Source organism: Coregonus clupeaformis, chromosome 15 (assembly GCF_020615455.1).
Source record: "Coregonus clupeaformis isolate EN_2021a chromosome 15, ASM2061545v1, whole genome shotgun sequence".
NCBI classification, from domain to species: domain Eukaryota; kingdom Metazoa; phylum Chordata; class Actinopteri; order Salmoniformes; family Salmonidae; genus Coregonus; species Coregonus clupeaformis.
The window spans coordinates 32,933,654-32,956,947 of NC_059206.1; the positions used below are offsets into that span (position 1 = coordinate 32,933,654).

At 43.1% G+C, this 23,294-nt stretch overlaps 2 protein-coding genes and 1 non-coding gene across 5 annotated transcripts; all 3 read right to left on the reverse strand.

The window, feature by feature from the left end:
* Positions 1 to 3,494: 3,494 nt before the first annotated feature.
* On the reverse strand, positions 3,495 to 3,574 carry trnaa-cgc. Its single transcript has one exon. It is a non-coding gene; the product is annotated as a tRNA-Ala (tRNA).
* Positions 3,575 to 10,931: 7,357 nt separating this feature from the next.
* Positions 10,932 to 12,345, reverse strand: LOC121583369 (complement C1q-like protein 2). The gene is made up of 3 exons (XM_041899546.2): positions 11,838 to 12,345; positions 11,504 to 11,632; positions 10,932 to 11,327 (listed from the first exon to the last, which is right to left on the reverse strand). The coding sequence occupies exons 1-3, from the start codon at positions 11,863 to 11,865 to the stop codon at positions 11,026 to 11,028; spliced, it is 459 nt and encodes a 152-aa protein (XP_041755480.1). The 5' UTR covers positions 11,866 to 12,345; the 3' UTR covers positions 10,932 to 11,025.
* Positions 12,346 to 13,810: 1,465 nt separating this feature from the next.
* On the reverse strand, positions 13,811 to 17,988 carry LOC121583368 (WD repeat domain phosphoinositide-interacting protein 4). 3 transcript variants are annotated; one of them, XM_041899545.2, is made up of 11 exons: positions 17,823 to 17,988; positions 17,401 to 17,498; positions 17,197 to 17,271; positions 16,878 to 16,982; positions 15,995 to 16,100; positions 15,673 to 15,767; positions 15,300 to 15,379; positions 14,693 to 14,901; positions 14,435 to 14,536; positions 14,170 to 14,315; positions 13,811 to 13,993 (listed from the first exon to the last, which is right to left on the reverse strand). In XM_041899545.2, exons 2-11 carry the CDS (start codon positions 17,447 to 17,449, stop codon positions 13,884 to 13,886), a joined length of 1,077 nt encoding a protein of 358 aa, XP_041755479.1. In that variant the 5' UTR covers positions 17,450 to 17,498; positions 17,823 to 17,988; the 3' UTR covers positions 13,811 to 13,883. The 3 variants fall into 3 exon arrangements, with proteins under 3 accessions (XP_041755479.1, XP_041755478.1, XP_041755477.1); XM_041899544.2 differs by having other exon boundaries at positions 17,401 to 17,525; XM_041899543.2 differs by having other exon boundaries at positions 17,401 to 17,521; positions 17,823 to 17,987.
* Positions 17,989 to 23,294: the final 5,306 nt, after the last annotated feature.

A 23,294-nucleotide genomic window follows, 5' to 3' on the forward strand; every position in this document is an offset into this window, starting at 1 on the left:
GTCTCTCTGGCTCTCTCTCCACCTCTCTCTCTCTCTCTCTCTCTCTCTCTCTCTCTCTCTCTCTCTCTCTACCTCTCTACCTCTCTCTCCACGTCTCTCTCTCTTTCACTCTCTCTGGCTCTCTCTCTCTACCTCTCTCTCTCTCTCACTCTCTCTCTCTCTCTCTCTCTCTACCTCTCTCTCCACCCCTCTCTCTCTCTCTGGCTCTCTCTCTACCTCTCTCTCCACCTCTCTCTCTCTCTCTCTCTCACTCCAACTCTATTCTCACTCTATCTCTCTCTCTCTTTGTGAAGTTAAGACCTTACCTCACCTCCTCTTTGTGATAATTGTTGTCTATTTTACTTCCGGTTTCCAAAAGTCACATTCTATAGTTGGGCTGACTAGTAATGAGGACCGCCCTCTACTCTGATCTGCATGGTGCTAGCATCCCACAGGCTCTAATTATGTGCACACATGCACGCACACACACACACACACACACACACACAAACACATAATCCACAGTGTCACACAATCACACTGAAAAGTTAATTTCCCTCATTGCTGGTACTAATGGACTCTGACACACAGGAGGAAGGGAGGCGTGCATAGATTCCATTAGATTCCAGGAAAACGTTTTAATCACTGACTTTTAAATGTGTGTGATGAGTGTGATGACTGCACCAGAAGAAGGAAACACAGACCTGATTGCTGAATGTGAACCTCAGTCTCTCTTCCCAGCAAACAAATGCTGAGTGTATGGTTGCTTCCCAAATAACACACTATTCCCTTTATAGTGCACTACTTTTGACCAGGACCCATAGGGCTCTTGTCTAAAGAAGTGCACTATGTAGGAAATAGGGGGCCATTTGGGCACTGCCTATGAGTGCTCCTGCAACAATCTTCCATCTGAATAACTGTTCTTATTCTAATGAAGCATAATTACAGTAGACACTGTTAATTAGCAGGATCGTCATGGCCGCATTGTATCTGTTCATTAGAATTATATACAGACAGACACAGAGCGGAGGAGACACTCTCTGGAAAACAAAACACACTCAGCAACCCCTAGAAAGTGTTTAGTTTTCTCAGAAAACCAAGCAACTTTCTAGGACAACCAAAGAACCCTTAACAAAAACGGATTCACATCTATTTTGAGGAAGAAAACCTTGTGACCCCTACTCTCCCTCGTTATGTTGTTAGCGAGAGAGTTAAAGAGAGAGAGAGACCCACAGGGCACACCACGTCATTCCAACGTGAATATGTAGGTAATATTTGGTTGAGACATTGATCAATGAGATTTCAACCTTTATTCATCCACTAAAAAGACAGCCAGAAGTTTGTTGCATTCCCAATGTGTTATCACTATACTTTCAACCATCTAAACTCACAACCAAATTCCAATAGAAAAACAATGTCAGATTTTTGGTTTAGTTTTCATCTAAATGTGATTTCACTTCGATTTCAACCATTTAATAGCACAACTAAGTTCAAATGGAATACAATGTCAGATGTTTTGGATTTATACAACAACTTAATGTGTTATCACTGTGCTTCATCTAATAGCACAGCCAAATGACCTGGATTGCTGTTGAGATTACATTAAAAGTAAATAGTACAAATTATCAATGCTGTGCGAGATTCTGCACAGATTATTATAGCAATTGTGAAGATCTCCACAGAGCTGCGACCTTGGCACGATATCTTGAATATGAACGCTTTTTTACATAAGAAGACATTTATAGTTACAGCAGTGGTGTAAAGTACTTAAGTAAAAATACTTCAAAGTACAACTTAAGTAATTTTTTTGGGTATCTGTACTTTGCTATTTATATTTTTTACAACTTTTACTTTTACTTCAGTACATTCCTTTTTACTCCATACATTTTCCTTGACACCCAAAAGTACTCATTACATTTTGAATGATTAGCAGGACAAGAAAATTGTCTAATTCATAAACTGATCAAGAGAACAATACTGGTCATCCCTACTGCCTTTGATCTGGCGGACTCACTAAACACATGCTTAGTTTGTAAATTATGTCTCAGTGTTGGAGCGTGCCCCTGGCTATCCGTAAATAAAATAAAATACATTCGCAATAACATTTACTTTTGATACTTAAGGATATTTAATCCCGTGTAGCTCAGTTGGTAGAGCATGGCGTTTGCAACGCCAGGTTTGTGGGTTCGATTCCCACGGGGGGCCAGTATGAAAAAAATAATAATGTATGCACTCACTAACTGTAAGTCGCTCTGGATAAGAGCGTCTGCTAAATGTAAATGTAAATATTTAAAACCAAATACATTTAAACTTTTACTCAAGTAGTATTTTACTGGGTGACTTTCACTTTTACTTGAGTCATTTTCTATTAAGGTATCTTTACTTTTACTAAAGTATGACAGTTGGGTACTTTTTCCACCACTGAATTACAGTAACCTCAAAATGTGGCCATGGATGTGTTACTCATTTTAAGGTTGAATAAATAATGTTACATTAGTTTGTAAGATAGCCTTAACTTTAGGCTATTTAGTGTATTGCAAAAGCTATATTGAATTGTGTTTGGTTGTCAACACAACAAAATATCAACATTTGAAGGAGATGTATCTTTTGTGCCACTGACTTAATCTGGCTTTAATTCCAGTTTGTCTACAAACTAATAGTTGATATGTTGGATTCACATCTCCATCTCAACCACAAATCTAAGGTAAAGAATAGGACTAAATCAAATCAAACTTTATATAAAGTGCATTTAAAGTTAGATTTGATTTGATTTAGTTCTGTTCTTTAACTTAGATTTTTGGTTGAGATGGAGACGAGAATCCAACATATCAATTACTAATTTGTAGACAAACTGGAATTAAAGCCACACTAAGTCAGTGGCACAGATGGAACTAACTATCTAAGCAGAAGATACATCTCCTTTAAATGTTGATATTTAATTTCATTGACAACCAAACCCAATTCAATATCCAGTTTGTCTACAAATTCATAATTGATATGTTGGATTCACGTATCCATCGCAACCAAAAATTAAGTTAAAGAAAAGGACTAAATCAAATGAAACTTTAAATGCACTTTAAATAAAGTTTGATTTGATTTAGTCTTATTCTTTAACTTTGATTTTTGGTTGAGATGGAGAAGTGAATGCAACATATTTAATTAACAACTTGAAGCTTACATTTAAACAACCAAAGCTTGAAACCCTAGGCTTATTGTATTGTCTATTTTTAGTTGAATCCTGGGTTGAATTGAAACAATAGCGGTTGATGACAAATGCAATATAGGCATAAATATTGATGATATATGACTTGTAAAGTATGGTTACATTTCATTTGCTCTGTTAAACCTACCCTTTGGAATGACTTCGATAGAAACAGGAAATCTATTTAGTTATTAAAAGATCTCTCAGTAATCATTCTCATGATAGCAAATTTACATTTTTAGTCATTTAGCAGACGCTCTCATCCAGAGCGACTTACAGTTAGTGAGTGCATACATTATTATTTTTTTCATACTGCCCCCCCGTGGGAATCGAACCCACAACCCTGGCGTTGCGAACGCCATGCTCTACCAACTGAGCTACATCCCTGCCGGCCATTCCCTCCCCTACCCTGGACCAATTGTGCGCCGCCCCATGGGTCTCCCGGTCGCGGCCGGCTACGACAGATCTCTAGTGGCACAGCTAGCACTGCGATGCAGTGCCTTAGACCACTGTGCCACTCTAGTAGTAGACAGTGACATATCAAAACTAAGCAGGGTTTGGTTAAAACCCTGGATGGGAGACCAAACGAATAGCTGTATATAGATCAATTCTTCAATAGGAGGTGCTGCCCAGCCTATAGTTTTTTTCTGATAGTGGATATAACTTTGAAGATCTATATTTTCAAAGCTGCAAATTCAACAAACATAGTTTGTCTATGTTGAAAATTGGTTACCATGATGACATAATCCTGTGGTTGAAATTTCACCCTCAAAACAACAGTTGATGACTTTTTTCAAATTCCAATGTATTTTCCACATAGATTCCATGTCACAATATGTTGACAAATTACGTTGAAACAACGTTTATTCAACCAGTTTGTGCCCAGTGGGGAGTGATCAAGAAAATAGAGGGAGAGGAAGAGAGAGAGTGAGAAAAAGAGAGCGAGAGAGAAAGAGAGTGAGAGAGAGGGAGACAGAAAGAGAGAGAGACAGAAAGTGAGAGAGAGACAGAGAGAGAGAGAGAGAGAGAGAGATAGAGAGAGAGAGAGAGAGAGAGAGAGAGAGAGAGAGAGAGAGAGAGAGAGAAAGAGAGAGAGAGAGAAAGAGGGAGACAGAAAGAGAGAGACAGAAAGAGAGAGACAGAAAGAGAGCGACTGAAAGAGAGAGAAAGAGAAAGAGGCAGAATCATTAGTATGATAATGTCATTAGCATCAGTCCCAGACACAGAGCACCATCAGCCTGCTAGAGGCAGTGGGCCAATGAGCCGTTAGCGCTGGCTAAACACTAGATGGCTAAAGACGAGCACATCAACAGTGTGTGTGTGTTGTGTGTGTGTTCGTGCATGTGTGTGTGTGTGTTGTGTGCTGATGTGTGTTTAACACTGAGTGAGTGAGTGAGTGAGTGAGTGAGTGAGTGAGTGAGTGAGTGAGTGAGTGAGTGAGTGAGTGAGTGAGTGAGTGAGTGAGTGAGTGAGTGAGTGAGTTAGCGTATCCCAGCTTATTGTCAAGTATTAATTCCGCTCTATAGATTACGTTTTATCAGTACTGTATTATCCTCTGAGGTTGTGAAGTAGTTTAGTAGGTGAAGCAATTTAATGCAGGGTGAGAGAGGAAATATAATTATGCTTATAAAAGCCCCAGGATGCTCTGTAGCACACGTGCACACACACACACACACACACACACACACACACACACACACACACAGGCGCGTCTGTAAACCATGGGGGAAGGAAAGGAGGAAAGAGAGATTGGAAAGAGGGGAGGGGGCATGATGGAAATAGATTTGATCATTTAAGTGTCGCAGAGACAGATTGCGTTTGTGTTTTTTTTAGATAGAGCGATAGAGAGGCAGTGTTAGAGAGGGATAGTGAGGGATACAGAGTGGTTGTTATGTGGAGAGAGAGGTGAAGAGGTTTGGCCTTATGTAGATCTGCTGGCTGAGGCTAGCTGGCTGCACACACACCAATCAGTCTGAACCCTGTCTGACGTTTTCTTTCTTGTGGTGTTGTTTTCTCTGTCTCTCTGTGTCTTTGTCCTCCTAAACAGCTTCTATCCCCTAGCCATAAGACTGTTAAATGGCTAACAACTAATGCTCTTCCACAGACTATTGACTCTATGCCCATCCACAGGGATCTACCCACTCAGACAAACACCCTCCTTACTCACACGCACACCAGTGGAGGCTGCTGAGGGGAGGACGGCTCATAATAATGGCTGGAACGGAGCAAATGGAATGGCATCAAACACATGGAAACCATGTGTTTGATGTGTTTGATACCATTCCACTTATTCCACTCCAACCATTACCACGAGCCCGTCCTCCCTAATTAAGGTGCCACCAACCTCCTGTGACGCACACACATATACTCACATACACACACTCACATACACCCTCACTCACACACTCATTAATGACACCACAAACTTATGCCCACACGCACACAACCCCTCACACCTACACTGCTGCTAAAATTATTATTGATTAAATGTATTACTACCACTTTGCTGCTACTCACTGATTATTGATTGTCATTACCATTAGTATCTACACTATATATAAAAAATGTGGACACCCCTTCAAATTAGTGGATTCGGCTATTTCAACCACACCGTTGCTGACAGGTGTATAAAATCTAGCACACAGCCATGCAATCTACATAGACAAACATTGGCAGTAGAATGTCCTTACTGAAGAGCTCAATTACTTTCAACGTGGCACAGTCATAGGATGCCACCGTTCCAACAAGTCAGTTCATGAAATGTATTCCCTGCTAGAGCTGCCCTGGTCAACTGCAAATGCTGTTATTGTGAAGTGGAAACATCTAGGTGCAACAACGGCTCAGCCGCGAAGTGGTAGGCCACACAAGCTCAAAGAACGGGACCGCCGAGTGCTGTAGCGTGTAGCGCATAAAAATCGTCTGTCCTCTGTTGCAACACTCACTACCGAGTTCCAAACTGCCTCTGGAAGCAACGTCAGCACAAGACCTGTCGTCAGGAGCTTCATGAAATGGGTTTCCATGGCCGAGCAGTCGCACACAGGCCTAAGATCACCATGCGCAATGCCAAGCGTCGGCTGGAGTGGTGTAAAGCTCGCCGCCATTTGACTCTGGAGCATTGGAAACGCGTTCTCTGGAGTGATGAATCACGCTTCACCATCTGGAAGTCCGACGGATGAATCTGGGTTTGGAGGATGCCAGGAGAACGCTACCTGGACGAATGCATAGTGCCAACTGTAAAGTTTGGTGGTGGGGGAATAATGGTCTAGTGGAAAGCCTTCCCAGAAGAGTGGAGGCTGTTATAGCAGCAAAGGGGGACCAACTCCATATGAATGCCCATGATTTTGGAATTTGATTTTCGACGAGCAGGTGTCCACATACTTTTGGTCATGTAGTGTATCTATTTATCCTGCTACTGGTCACTATTACTCCTGTTTACATGTATATATTAGTATATTAGCATACATATTTATATTACTGAACAAAAAAAGAAACGCAATGTGCAACAATTTCAAAGATTTTACTGAGTTACTGTTCATATAAGGATTGAAATAAATCAACTGAAATAAATTCATTTGGCTTAATCTATGGATTTCACATGACTGGGAATACAGATGTGCATCTGTTGGTCACAGATACCTTTTAAAAAAGGTAGGGGTGTGGATCAGAAAACCAGTCAGAACCTGGTGTGACCACCATTTGTCTCATGTAGCGCGACACACTTCGTATGGAATTGAATGGCACGACCATGGGCCTCAGGATCTTGTCACGGTATCGCTGTGTATTAACATTGCCATCGATAAAATGCAATTGTGTTCATTGTCCGTAGTTTATGTCTGCTCATACCATAATCCCACCGCCACCATGGGGCACTCTGTTCACAACTTTGACATCAGCAAACCACTCGCCCACACAACGCCATACACGTGGTCTGCGGTTGTGAGGCCAGTTGGACGTACTGCCAAATTCTCTAAGACGCCGGCTTATGGTAGAAAAATGAACATTCAATTCTCTGGCAACAGCTCTGGTGGACATTCCTGCAGTCAGCATGCCAACTGAACACTCTCTATAAATATTGAGACATCTGTGGCATTGTGTTGTGTGACAAAACTTCACATTTTAGAGTGGCCTTTTATTGTCCCCAGCACAAGGTGCACCTGTGTAATGATCATGCTGTTTAATCAGCTTCTTGATATGCCACACTTGTCAGGTGGATGGATTATTTTGGCAAATAAGAAATGCTCACTAACAGGGATGTAAACAAATTTGTGCACAAAATGTGAGAAAATAAGCTTTTTGTGTGTATGGAACATTCCTAGAGACCAACACTTTACATGTTGTGTTTATATGTTTGTTCAGTATATATTCCAGATCCCAGTCACTTTTCAGCCCTGTTTACAAGTAGAATTCCATCTGAAAATATTCAGACCCCTTGACTTTTTCCACATTTTGTTACGTTACAGCCTAATTCTACAATGGATTAAATACATACAAATTATCATACCCTACAATGACAAAACGAAAACAAGTTTTCATTGATCATCCTTGAGATGTTTCTACAACTTGATTGGACATGATTAGGAAAGGCAAACACCTGTCTATATAAGGTCCCACAGTTAACAGAGCAAAAACCAAGACATGAGGTCAAAGGAATTGTCCGTAGAGCTCCGAGACAGGTTTGTGTCGAGGCACAGATCTGGGGAAGGGTATCATAACATTTCTGCAGCATTGAAGGTCCCCAAGAACACAGTGGCCTCCATCATTCTTAAAAGGAAGAAGTTTGGAACCACCAGGACTCTTCCTAGAGCTGGCAATCGGGGGAGAAGGGCCTTGGTCAGGGAGGTGACCAAGAACCTGATGGTCACTCTGAGATAGCTCCAGAGTTCCTCTGTGGAGATGGGAAAACCTTCCAGAAGGACAACCATCTCTGCAGTGCAGTGCTAAAGAAATCTAAAAACCTGTTTTTGCTTTGTCATTATGGGTTATTGTGTGTCGATTGATGAGGGGGAAATGCACTGTATATCCACCTATCACGCCTACACTGACACTCTTGCACACTCACACTAACACACACACAGACATACACTCAGTTACACAGGTGCTGTCAGCCGAACGCATCTCTGGGGGCACAGTGCCTGCCTTCCAGGACATCTACAGCACCCGGTGTCACAAGAAGGCCAAGAAGATCATCAAGGACCTCAGCCACCCGAGCCACGGCCTGTTCACCCCGCTACCATCTAGAAGGCTGAGACAGTACAGGTGCATCAAAGCTGGGACCGAGAGACTGAGAAACAGCTTCTACTGTACATAGTAATTGAACACTAGTCACTTTAATAATGTTAACATACTGTTTTACCCACTTTATATGAATAGCCTCCTGAGAGCCTAAATACGTTTTGGATTTTTTGGGGGGTGAAAATACATGAATGTCAAACTCTAAATAATAATTACACACACTTATTTTCAAACGTCCATAAAATGTGCTAATTTTGACATTGTTTTAAGAACCAGGAAGATAAGGTTGTCAAGGTCACATGTGATATCATTGAAAAGCCCAGAATATTCTCTCAAAGGGACAACAGGACTTAATACAGTCGCTTGTATGGCCTCAGAGATACGGACCAAGAATTGATGTCCACTAGAGAGGACAACAATGAATTTCTGGGTCTCAGGAGGTATTCTAGTCATGGCTCATCCTGTATAACTACTGCTGTACACACCGTTTCTATTCATATACTGTCCATACACAACATTATACACTGAACAAAAATATAAACACAACATGTAAAGTGTTGGTCTCATGTTTCATGAGCTGAAATAAAAGGTCCCAGAAATGTTCCATACGCACAAAAACCTTAATTATCTCAAATTCTGTGCACAAATTTGTTAACATCCCTGTTAGTGAGCATTTCTCCTTTGTCAAGATAATCCATCCACCTGACAGGTGTGGTATATCAAGAAGCTGATTAAATAGCATGATCATTACACAGGTGCACCTTGTGCTGAGGACAATAAAAGGCCACTCTAAAATGTGCAGTTTTGTCACACAACACAATGTCAAGGTTTCTCAAGTTTTGTGGGAGCGTGCAATTGGCATGCTGACTGCAGGAATGTCCACCAAAGCTGTTGCCAGAGAATTGAATGTTAATTTCTCTACCATAAGCTGCCTTCAAAGTTGTTGTAGAGAATTTAGCAGTACGTCCAACCAGCCTCACGACCGCGTCGTGTGGGCGAGTGGTTTGCTGATATCACCGTTGTGAAAAGAGTGCCGCATAGTGGCGGTGGGGTTATGGTACGGGCAGGCATAAGGCTACGTAAAATGAACACAGTTGAACACCCCTTGACTTTTTCCACATTTTGTTACTTTACAGCCTTATTCTAAAAATGTTTTTTTTTTTTTCCTCATCAATTTACACACAATACCCCGTAATGACAAAGCACATATTTATTTTCTTTTTTTGATTTTAGCAAATGTATTCCAAATAAAAAAAGGACATTTCACATTTACATAAGTATTCAGACCCTTTACTAAGTATTTTGTTGATGCACCTTTGGCTGTGATTACAGCTTTGAGTCTTCTTGGGTATGACGCTACAAGCTTGGCACACCTGTATTTGGGGATTTCTCCCATTCTTCGTTGCAGATCCTCTTAAGCTCTGTCAGGTAGGATGGGGAGCATTGCTGCACAGCTATTTTCAGGTCTCTCCGGAGATGTTTGATCAGGTTCAAGTCCGAGCTCTGGCTGGGCCACTCAAGGACATTCAGAGACTTGTCCTGAAGCCACTCCTGCATTGTCTTGGCTGTGTGCTTAGGGTTGTTGTCCTGTTGGAAGGTGAACCGTCGCCCCAGTCAGAGGTCCTGAGCACTCTGGAGCAGGTTTTCATCAAGGATCTCTCTGTACTTTGCTCCATTCATCTTTCCCTTGATCCTGACTAGTCTCCCAGTACCTGCCACTGAAAAACATCCCCACAGCATGATGCTGCCACCACCATGCTTCCCCGTAGGGATAGTGCCAGGTTTCCTCCAGACGTGACACTTGGCATTCAGGCCAAAGAGTTCAATCTTGGTTTTACACTCACATGCACAAAACACACACATGCATATTGCTCCACACAGGTTGGAGCGATGCAGCATGTGCCACACTGCCCACCTGCTCATGGTCTGACACACAAACACAGTATGAACTCACAGACACACAGACACACACTCACACATAGGTAGGGTTTATATTATTACCTCATCAGCATAGCAGGTATTTATATGATAGTGTCTATAATGTTACCTCATCAGCATAGCATCATGTCTCTCCTCCTCTACTATGAGCAAGCGTGCGGAATGTCATTCACCTATTAACTTCAGCCTATGAACATGGCACACTAAGGCAATTCCACCATGCTTGCTGCCACCATGCTTGCTGCCACTCATGCAATAATCACTTTCCTTTCTTTCAACCAATGGGCATAAATCTAGGGTAGTAGTTATATGTCTACGCATAGGGCAACCTGTCATTCAAATCTGGCTCCGAGAACAATTTCTCGTAGACGAGGCTTACCCCCAAACTATTCAATTCAAATTCCCTATTGCATTCTGTCTCTGTTGTGATTCAGTTAAGTCTGTACTCGATTGAACTGCTGATTGTCATGATTGGTATGAATGAAACATTTAAACACAACAATTAGTTTATCTGAGGGACGGTTTGGGGAAGGGAAAGTGGCTGGTCAACTTTTGATGAAAGACATTGATGACAGTGGAATTGAATGGCTAAAGCTTTATTGATTTCTAGATTGAACAATAGATTGAACAATGCATTGTGAAGATTATAAATCATAATTGAATCACATGGCAACCTACTGTTGGCAACCAGATGACAAGAGTGGGAAAAGCAGATGGCCTATGAAAGTGTTGTGGTTGTTGTCACTATCAGCAACCCATGTATTTTTCAGGAGACGCACGTAGACCTGCACTCCCACCTCCAGCTCCAAAGAGATCCCATTGGTGGAAGTCTCATAGCGGGTACCGCTGTCATGGTTGAAAACAGTGACCTGCTTGACTCCATTCTTATACAGCTGCAGACCCATTGCTTTGGAGGCATCGTTACAACCAGAGAAGCTGAAGTAGTAGACTCCCCTCACTGGTGCTGTGAAGATCCCTGTGGATGAGGGAACACAACAAGTCTGACACCACTACCACCAAGACATAAAGCAACGTAATGTAGTGACAGTGCTCAAAATCCCTCCAAGTCAAAAGATCAACCAATATTTTTAGATTGTCTCTCTGTCTGTATATTTAATGGATACTGTAGCTGTATGCACACTGAAAATAGACCTGTATTTGGATTGTAGGCGGAGCCAGTGTTGGTGAAGATGTTTTTGTAGATCATTGTGATGTCTGTGTTGAAGGGACCAGTGTTTCCAGACACTCCCAAAGAAGCTGCAAACGCCACATATGGCCTCTCTGCAACAACAATAAAACAAGAATCTTGTATTTCCCAACTACAGTAGCCTATAAATACATTATATTCCATGCTAACAAAATTGTTATCTGTTATGGGACTTCAGTTGAATAACTAATGAATTTAGTGTGCATTCAAATTATTTGTCATTATTAGAATGTTTTATCAAATATCTGATTTTAGAATTTTCAATGTCCATGCATTTACCTTTATTCTGTTTTCTTAGTTCCTCCATTTGTCTTTCAGTGGTTTTCAGTTGGCCCTGCAGGGCTTGCAGCTGTGTCTGTGTGTTTCAGCTCCACTCTCTGCTCCGCCATGGCAGCGCTCATCTCTCTCAGCACAGCATGGACATCAGCATGACAGGTGGTTTCAGTGTTTTTCACAGCACCCTCAACCCTGTTCTGTTGAGCCAATGCCCCAGACAGACAGCAGAACAGCAACACCAGCACACCTACAACACTCTTCATTCTTCTGCTGGATGCTTGTAATTCTCTCTCCTTTAGGGTACTTTTCTGACTGTTGATTGGCTGACTGAACTAAAGTCTACTCTCTCCCTGCTCACAACAACAGCCAATATGTTCTATCATTTCTGTGTCCTGGCTATTATACTTGCTTCATCCAGTTTGTTCTTCCTCACAGCAAAGCTGAATAAATTGTTTCTAAATTAGGTACAGCTGAGGGGTTTGTCTTGCTGGGAAAGTTTTTTATTTCTTCCCACTGTTGGTAACTGTGTGGTTTCCCTTCCGTGTAGTTTGAGAGATTCTTCCACTCATCATTTCTATTCATGGTATTTTCAGCCATGTCAGCGAGCTAGATGAGGAAGTCTTTATTGATGCTGTGCATAGTTTTTTAAACAATCATCTGCTCAAAGACATTGGATATGCATATTACAGTGCCTTCAGAAAGTTTTCACACGCCTTGACTTTTTCCACATGTGTTGTGTTACAGCCTGAATTTAAAATGGATTAAATAGAGATTTTTGTTCTAATCATTTTGCAGATGCTCTTATCCAGAGCGACTTACAGGAGAAATTAGGTGCCTTGCTCAAGGGCACATCAACGTAACCTTTCAGTTACTGGCCCAATGCTCTTAACCGCTAGGCTACCTGCTGCCCTAAATCTACACTGGAGTTGCTTACCAAGAAGACAGGTAATGTTCCTGAGTGGCCGAGTTACAGTTTTGAATTAAATCTACTTGAAAATCTGGCAAGACCTGAAAATGGTTGTCAAGCAATGACTAATAACCAATTTGACAGAGCTTGAAGAATTTAAAAAAATAATAATGGACAGGTGTTGCACAATCCAGGTGTGGAAAACTCTTAGACTTACCCAGAAAGACTCACAGCTGTAATCGCTGCCAAAGGTGTTTCTACAAGGTATTAACTCAGGGGTGTGAATACTTATGTAAATGAGATATTTCTGTATTTCATTTTCAATATATTTGCTAAAATTTCTAAAAACATGTTTTCACTTTGTCATTATGGGGTATTGTGTGTAGATGGGTGAGAAAAAATATATTTTATCCATTTGGAATTCAGGCTGTAACACAAGAAAATGTGGAATAAGTCAAGGGGTATGAATACTTTCTGAAGGCACTGTTTATGTAATATTTTCCTAAATTGAATTGTTGTCAGTAGGAGCATTCTCTATGTTGGTATTCATCCACTTTTACCATTAACCTTATATATACCTGTGCCTGCATCTGTAATCATGTCCTGGAAGTGACTACACTACATCAGAACAGGTCTCATATATTCAGTCAACTCAAAGTGACCACAGAAAAGCCAGCAGTCAGAGTAAAAATGTTTTTAATCTTCATACATATTTAGATAAACTTTATTACAATAAAAACACAAGACAATCATGTAAAACAGACCTTTAGACCACTTGTATGTTTCTGTAAAACCGGCTCTGCTTCTTTAGCTTCACCTCTTCGTTCGAGTCTAGATCCAATCTACCATCATCATCATCACCACCACCACCATCATCATCACCTGCATTATCATCAGGTCTCTCCTCCCCTGATCCTCTGCACTCCCTCCCTCTCTCTCTCTTGCCCTCCTCTCTTTCCTCCCTCCCTCCTCACACCCATCATCATCATCATTACCATCATCACCATTTCCACCATCATCATCATAATACCATCAACACTATCATCACCATCATCAGGTCTCTCCTCCCCCTGCTCCTCTGCCCTCCCTCGCTCTCCTCTCTTTGATCCCTCCCACCTCCTTTTTCCCCCCTCTCCTTCCTCTCAGAAGTCGTCGTCGTCACAGATGTCCAGGTAAACGTCGAAGGCTTCCCGGTTACAGTTGCCATCAGGGGTGAACACGTACTTATGGAAGGTCCCGTCAACACAGATAGCTAGAAAAAGGTGGAATGCAGAAAAAACTTTTACACTGCAATGCGCCAGTGCTTAATCTATTATAAAAGTAGCCGATATTGTATTGTGTATTATTAATTCCGACACTACAATGAATTTCCCAGCTAGGACGATAACTATAATGATTGATAGATATCAGATATTGCTGTGGACTGACCGATGACAGAGTTGACGTTTTTGGAGGTGTTCTTCCCAAATGCACAGATACAGGCACACTCCGCCGGGACAGTGAAACTTGCCAATGACCACTGGCTGTCCACATACTGACCAATCACAGGGCCCACCTTCCCCACGCGAGCCAATCTGGGGAGAGGATAAGAGAGGAGATAGTGGCATGAACAAGCCATTAACAATAAATGGTCAAATTTGGATTTGAGGTACGCACAAACACACTCTCTCACACACACGTTCGTGCATCTTACGCAGAGCGTCTGTTGAGTTTAGTGTCTTTGAGAGCGAAGATGTGAACAGTGCCCTTGTCACTAGAGGCACACAGGAACGAAGAGTCATGACTGAAGTTGATACTGGAAGAGAGAGAGCGAGAGAAGAGATGAGACTCAATTCCATTTCCCCCTCCCTCCCTCCCTCCCTCCCTCCCTCCCAGTGCCAGTAGAGTGTAGCAGTGTCCGTTCCTCCCTCCCTCCCTCCCTCCCTCCCTCCCCTCCTCTCCCTCCCAGTACCAGTAGAGTGTAGCAGGGTCCGTTCCTCTGCGTAGCTCCACTAGTTTGTCTCTGGTGGTGGTATCAAACAGTCTGATCAGGGTGCCCTTGCGGGAGGCCGAGGCTGCCACGCTGCCAGGCTGGTTGAGTGCCAGGCAGGCGATCTCACTCTGGTGGGCATTGATGGTGAAGGGGGCAGACGACGTGCCAGGTTTAGTGTTGGACAGGTCCTGGAGCGGAGAGAGGGATGCAGAGGGAAGGAGAGAGAGAAGTAGAGGAGGGAGAAGGAGAGAGTTGAACACTGACTGGGACCTCATGTAAGGAAGCATTTCACTGTATGGTTTACACATGTTGTATTCTGTTATGTGACAAATAGACTTTGATTTGGGTAATGTGAAACATGATCAACACACACAGAGCAGGACCAGAATGTTTTTGAAAGAGTTTCTTGTCTCTACAGTTATGATTTCATTTATTTGATAAGGGAGGGCAGAGAGTCTTCAAACACTATGAATCCGTAAGTCAATGCAATGACATGTGAAGGTGATCTTATGAACAGCTTATAAACCAACATAGTTAGTTAGTATAGTACCATGGAATTAACTTTTACATGAAATGGATGAATTACCACAAGCTGCAGACTTCCACATTTATGTCCAGGGAAGACCAGCAGCTGTTTCTCCAGACTGGGGCATAGGTCACACAGTCCTGACAGAGAGAAAGAGAGCGAGAGAGAGGGGATACACACATCTATCAGATAAACATATCCATGCGTGTGTGTTTTGTTTGGTTTTACTATCCTTGTAGGGACCAGAAGTCCTCACAAGGATAGTAAAACAAGGAAAATTTGGACAAGTGGGGACATTTCGCCGGGACCTCACAAGGAAAAAGGCTATTTCAGGCTCAGGATTAGGGGATTATGGTTAGGGGTTTAGGTTAGGGTTAAGGGTTAGGGAAAATATAATTTTGTAAAACATAGATGTGTGTGTATGTGTGTGTACCTTTAGGGTTGTCTCTGGTGTCAAACTCAAACCGTTTCACAGGGTTGTCAGGGAAACTGTAGACATAGATTCTGTTCTTTAACACAATGATGATCCTAAGAGAGAGAGAGAGAGAAAGAGAGAGAGTGAGGAGGGAGAGAGAGAGAGAGAGAGAGAGAGAGAGAGAAAGAGTAAGCGAGGAGAGAGAGGAGAGGGTGGAGAGAGAGAAATCAGAGGGAGAGAAGGGTTAGTAAAACATCTATAAACAACACACTGTAGGGAGCTCTATGTGCAGTTGGGGTTTGTTCAGGAGAATGTTCAGAACGTTCAGATAGTCACTCACTTGTCGTGTCTCATGCGTACGGCCAGAACAGGCTTGGTGAAGGTAAACTCCAGCACCAGCTTGTCCTTGGGGTCCCTTCCCTCCCGAGCATCATCCCAGACCAACACTAGGATTAATAACTATACATCAGTTTGTGAATTAAATTAAAACAATACATGATGAGAATCATTATCACATTTCTATATCAATATGAACCATTTATATCAATATGAAATACAATCAGTTCAAGTCACCTATTTTCTCTTGAAAATCACTTGGATTGTGAGCAGGTGGCACTGCCACAATTGACTCAGCAATATGACATTGCCACGAGCAGCACCACAGACATTGAGATGAGAGTGATGCAAGACTTTGCTATCACACAGTCATACACATGCACATGTGAATGAGTGTGCTTCACGCTGCTACAATGTGATAGCTAAGGGACCAAAACTGGGGTGTATTCACATCTTGCAATGGAAACTGTTTAAGAAGCAAACAGAAGCAAACAGGGGCATATTCATTACGCCGATTTATTGCAAAACGTTTCTTAAACGTAAGCAAACGAAACAGGGAGGGACCTCCCTGAATTTGTCCAATAGAAACTAGTTTTGCTCCGTTTTCTTCCGTTTGGTTCTTAAACAGTAAACGTTTTTCTTAATGAATACACTCCAGAGCAAACGGAACGGAACGGGGAGGGACCTACCTGACTTTGTCCAATAGAAACTCTTGTTTTCGTTGCAAAAAGTTTTCTTATGTTTGATGTAAACGGTTTCTGTTGCAAAACGTTTTCCAACAGAATCAGAGTAATGAATACACCCCAGCTTTAAGTTTAGCCCCTCTCTTCAACTGACTCTACCTTTAAAGTCTATTCAGTAATTTTAAAAATATGTGGTCCGCTCACCAGAGATCTCAGAGAACTTGGGGTTGACTCCTCCTCCTACTACAGCCAGCAGGTTGGAGCGATGCAGCATGGAACACTGGGCCACACTGCCCACCTGCTCATGGTCTGACACACACAAACACTAAAACAGACGGCTGATACCACAGGTCTGAAATACATTTACATTTTAGTAATTTAGCAGATGCTCTAATCCAGAGCGGTTCACAGTAAGTAGTCAGTGCATACATTTTCATACTGGTCCCCCGTGGGAATCAAACCCACAACCCTGGCGTTGCAAGCGCCATGCTCTACCAACTGAGCCACACGGAATTCCACTCACCAAGGTGTCCCTTCTCCATAAGAGGCTCCACATTGTATATCCTAACACCTGTCTCCATGGCACAACAGAAACAACCTGAGGTAGAGACCGATAGAGTGGGAAGGGGGTAAACTGTTAAATTGACACTGTTTGAAACAAGACTGATAAAAGTTATGTCCTCTCCTACAGATTTCTGTCTGGCTTCACAGATAATTAGTGTCTTACTCTGGTCCTGGTTGAACTGCAGACTGTTGACTCCTCTCGGTTGGGCCATGTTGGAGGAGTGACGTAAGGCAGATGTTATCAGCTAGTTAGCTACAGATCTGAAGAAAACACAGGCTTGGTTCTGCCTTATGGACAGGGCGAGGCATCATGATTGACACAAAAGAAAAGAGAAAGAAAACAAAAGACAACGGTTTACAAGGGACACCACAATCTAAGTGGTTTTCAAGAGAAAATAGGTTAGCTTGCCTGGTAAACAAACGCCAGGCAGTGACTAACTCAAGCTACCGACGATTAGATAGCTAATGTTGCTATCAAGTTACAGTATCCAGCATAGCTAGCTAGTGTAGCTATAATGTACTGCTGCAGTTATCGTAACAGCTGTATCATATTCCTGGAACCGCATGAATTGTTTCAAAGCTTACCATGAAGCGACATAAAACGAGTTGGGTTAAAAGAGTAATCGGTCTTGACACGGCAAAAATATCTCAACAACAAGGCTAGAAAGCTAGCTACACAGTGACGAAATATTTTGTTGTTGTTATTTTTCCTGCAGATGACGTCGGCGCGTGTTTCTGCTTTCTGACTTCTTCTTCGGTACCTCCAGACCACAAACAAGTCATGCCGCCATCTAGCGTGCTGAAGTAAAATCCAACTATGGAAATATGGTTACAAAGCCAAATTGTGTGTGTGTGTGTGTGTGTGTGTGTCAGCATAGCCACGGGAAGTAGGGGTGCTGAAGATGCCCCTGAAGAATCTGAAGAAGAAAAAAAAAATATATATATATATATATACAGTACCAGTCAAAAGTTTGGACACACCTACTCATTCCAGGGTTTTTCTTTATTTTTACTATTTTCTACATTGTAGAATAATAGTGAAGACATGAAAACTATGAAATAACACATATGGAATCATGTAGTAATCAAACAAGTGTTAAACAAATCAAAATATATTTTAAATTTGAGATTCTTCAAAGTAGATACCCTTTGCCTTGATGACAGCTTTGCACACCCTTGGCATTCTCTCAACCAGCTTCATGAGGTAGTCACCTGGAATGCATTTCAATGAACGGGTTGTGCCTTGTTAAAAGCTAATGTATTTGAGCCAATCAGTTGTGTGGTGACAAGGAAGGGGTGGTATACAGAAGATATCCCTATTTGGTAAAATATCCAAGTCCATATTATGGCAAGAACAGCTGAAATAAGCAAAGAGAAATGACAGTCCATCATTACTTTAAGAAATGAAGGTCAGTCAAAACGGAACATTTCAAGAACTTTGAAAGTTTCTTCAAATGCAGTCGCAAAAACCATCAAGTGCTATGATGAAACTGGCTCTCATGAGGACCGCCACAGGAAAGGAAGACCCAGAGTTACCTCTGCTGCAGAGGATAAGTTCATTAGAGTTAACTGCACCTCAGATTGCAGCCCAAATAAATGCTTCACAGAGTTCAAGTAACAGACACATCTCAACATCAACTGTTCAGAGGAGACTGCGTGAATCAGGCCTTCATGGTCGAATTACTGAAAGGAAACCACTACTAAAGGACACCAATAATAAGAAGAGATTTGCTTGGGCCAAGAAACACGAGCAATGGACATTAGACCGGTGGAATACTGTCCTTTGGTCTGATGAGTCCAAATTTGAGATTTTTAGTTCCAACCGCCATGTCTTTGTGAGTTGCAGAGTAGGTGAACGGATGAGCTCTGTATGTGTGGTTCCCGCCGTGAAGCATGGAGGAGGAGGTGTGATGATGTGGGGGTGCTTTGCTGGTGACACTGTCTGTGATTTATTTAGAGGTGACACTGTCTGTGATTTATTTAGAATTCAAGGCACACTTAACCAGCATGGCTACCACAGCATTCTGTAGCGATAAACTATCCCATCTGGTTTGCGCTTAGTGGGACTATCATTTGTTTTTCAACAGGACATTGACCCAAAACACACCTCCAGGCTGTGTAAGGGCTACTTGACCAAGGAGAGGGATGGAGTGCTGCATCAGATTACCTGGCCTCCATAATCACCCGACCTCAACCCAATTGAGATGGTTTGGGATGAGTTGGACCGCAGAGTGAAGGAAAAGCAGCCAACAAGTGCTCAGCATATATGGGAACTCCTTCAAGACTGTTGGAAAAGCATTCCTCATGAAGCTGGTTGAGAGAATGCCAAGATTGTGTAAAGCTGTCATCAAGGCAAAGGGTGGCTATTTGAAGAATCTAAAATATATTTGGATTTGTTTAACACTTTTTTGGTTACTACATGATTTCATATGTGTTATTTCATAGTTGTGATGTCTTCACTATTATTTTAAAATGTAGAAAATAGTAAAAATAAAGAAAAACCCTTGAATGAGTAGGTATGTCCAAACTTTTGACTGGTACTGTATATATATATTCATCTAAAAATTGTTTGGTTGTTTTTCACAAAAGTAGTGCACTGGGCCTTTACTAGTCCTGTAGCCTATTAGCAGACAGATATAGCCTTCTGTAGCACAGCCTAAACAGTTTTTACAGCGCCGCAATATATCTCAGTTTATTGCATAAATCGTACATGCATTGGATTGCAATGCTGGTGCCGTAAAATAATCTTCTCTGTGTGAAAGGACTTGTCCATTGTGCTGTTATTCAAGTTCCTTTATTACCTTGTTGGTAAAGAGTGCGGGATGGTTGCATTTTGGCTTCTGGTCAAATGGATGAATCTAGCGGGGAACACATGCAAGATACAGACACCACGCCTGCACACCTACCACAGATCTTACTTGCAGTGGTGTATTGCAATTTATTTATTTTTTGTGAGGGAGCGCAAAAAATATATGTAAATGATTGAATTGAATTTATATTGGGTAACAGACATGTACAGCAAAATGTACAATGTGGACCCAGAGGATATCACTTAAAAGTATTAATTAAAACGATTGTTTCCAAAGTGGTCCTCGATGGTAACAACAATAACACATATAATGATTAAAAGGCAAGACAAAATGACAAACAACCATAAATACATTCATTTATATTTGTCACGCCCTGGCTCTGGGGACTCTAGTATGTTGAGCCAGGGTGTGAGTTTTCATTTGTTTTTGTGTTCGGTCTAGTTTTGTATTTCTATGTTGGCCAGTGTGGTTCTCAATCAGAGGCAACTTGTATCAGCTGTTGCTTGTTGTCTCTGATTGGGAACCATACTTAAGCAGCCAGTTTTCCCACAGTGTTTGTGGGATCTTGTTCCTTTAGGTTTGTGTCTGAACCGAGGGCGTCACGTTATCGTTTATTGTTTTGTTCGTGTTATTACTTTAATAAAAATATATGTTCACCTTCCACGCTGCGCCTTGGTCCTCCTTCAGCGATCGTGACAGAAGATCCCACCAACACTGGACCAAGCAGCGTGTCCAGGAGCCAGCGCCAGAGGTATCGCTAAAGGACATCAACCTCGACTGGGCCTGGCCCACGGAGAGGAGAGACCCCCAGAAATGTTTTAGGGGGGGGCTCACGCCGTGGATGACAGGGCAGCAGGAGGCCGCGATAGAGCGGTCCAGCGGGTTTGCAGAGGAGGCCGCCAGGTTAAGGGGGCCACTGGTCACAGAGGAGAGGGAAAGTGTAGAGGCACGGCGAGAGGTACTGGGGTGTGTTACCAGTCCGGTCCGGCCCGTTCCTGATCCCTGCGTAGGGCCAGTGGTGTGTGTCCCCAGTACGGTCCGGCCTGTTCCTGTTCCTCGCATCGAGCCTGTGGTGCGTGTCGTCAGCCCGGCCCGGCCTGTTCCTGCTCCCCGCACCAAGTCAGTGGTGCGTTTCGTCAGCCCGGTTCGGCCCGCTCCTGCTCCCCGCACCAAGCCAATGGTGCGCGTCGCCAGCCCGGCCCGGTCTGTTCCTGCTCCCCGCACCAAGCCAATGGTGCGCGTCGCCAGCCCGGCCCGGTCTGTTCCTGCTCCCCGCACCAAGCCGATGGTGCGCGTCGCCAGCCCAGCCCGGTCTGTTCCTGCTCCCCGCACCAAGCCAATGGTGCGCGTCGCCAGCCCGGCCCGGTCTGTTCCTGCTCCCCGCACCAAGCCTATGGTGCGTGTAGCCGGCCCGGTTCAGCCTGTTCCTGCTCCCCACACCAAGCCAGTGGTGTGGGTCGTCAGTCCGGCACAGCCCGTGCCTGTTCCATCGGTGCCTGGTCCGGCACCGGTCAGCTGCTCCACGCCGGAGCTAGAGCAATCCGCTCCACCGGTGTTCAGTCCAGCTCCGGCCAGCAGGGTCAGACCGGACCAGGGGTACTTTGGGGGGTTGGAGAGGGAGTGGGAATCATGCCCGGAGCCAGATTCGCCGCCAAGGCGGAGTGCCCACCCGGTCCCTCCCCTGTGGTGTTTGGTTGGCGCGGCCGGAGTCCGCGCCTTTGGGGGGGGGGTACTGTCACGCCCTGGCTCTGGGGACTCTAGTATGTTGAGCCAGGGTGTGAGTTTTCATTTGTTTTTGTGTTCGGTCTAGTTTTGTATTTCTATGTTGGCCAGTGTGGTTCTCAATCAGAGGCAACGTGTATCAGCTGTTGCTGATGCAGTGGTCTAAGGCACTGCATCGCAGTGCTAACTGTGCCTCTAGAGATCCTGGTTCGAATCCAGGCTCTGTCGCAGCCGGCCGCGACCGGGAGACTCATGGGCGGCGCACAATTGGCCCAGCGTCGTCCAGGGTAGGGGAGGGAATGGCCGGCAGGGATATAGCTCAGTTGATAGAGCATGGCGTTTGCAACGCCAGGGTTGTGGGTTCGATTCCCACGGGGGGCCAGTATAAAAAAAATATGTAATCACTAACTGTAAGTCGCTCTGGATAAGAGCGTCTGCTAAATGACGTAAATGTAAATGTAAAATGTCTCTGATTGGGAACCATACTTAAGCAGCCAGTTTTCCCACAGTGTTTGTGGGATCTTGTTCCTTTAGGTTTGTGTCTGAACCGAGGACGTCACGTTATCGTTTATTGTTTTGTTCGTGTTATTACTTTAATAAAAAGATATGTTCACCTTCCACACTGCGCCTTGGTCCTCCTTCAGCGATCGTGACAATATTGACATCCTAGAAAGTGGCACTATTCACTGCACTTTTCCCTAACCTTAAAAATCAACCATATTAATTTCACATCGACCTTAAAAAAGCGATCTATTCATTGCACATCATACCTTTCATTCAAATAAATACACCTGACCAGTAGCAGGGGGCACAAGGGGCAGTGGAGTGCTTTCTCTGACTTCGATAACATTGTCCAAATGAAAACCTTTGCCTGCTTTTTAAAGCAATTCCTACTTTTTCTTTGCTTGATCTCCAAGGGGAGGCTATTCCATAGACAAATCCCTGTATAGAAAAACGTACTCCTCGCAGTACTGTTTACTCTTGGGATTTTGCAAGACATAACACTAGCTCTGGTATTGTAACTGTGCTGGTTATAGACCATATCAATGTGGTTTTTCATATAACCTGGGGCACGATCATTTAAGATGTCAAACATATGATTAAGTTTAAGTTGGTCCACTCTGGCAACAAGCCCACCTCCCGGAACTCCTGTACCCCTATATGGGTCCTAGTGGGGACATTAAGCATATACCTGATAACATTATTTTGCATGACCTGCATTCTCTTTTTCAGCTTTCTTGATAGCCCACTATACCAAGCAGAGCATGCATAATCAAAATGACACTGAATCAAGGTTGAGACAAGCAGTTTCTTAATTTTTATGTTAAAATATCTAGTGTTACGATATGCAAAGTTCAATTTGTTCGCCATTTTAGAAATAATTTAAGCAGCAATCACATCTCCAGAAAGGGATTGATCTAGGGACACACCAAGATAAGTTACACTTGTTTTAGATTCAATCTCCTTGCCTGCACAGTTTACCTTTATTTTGTCAGCCCTAAGCAAACTACGTTTTGTTCCAAAC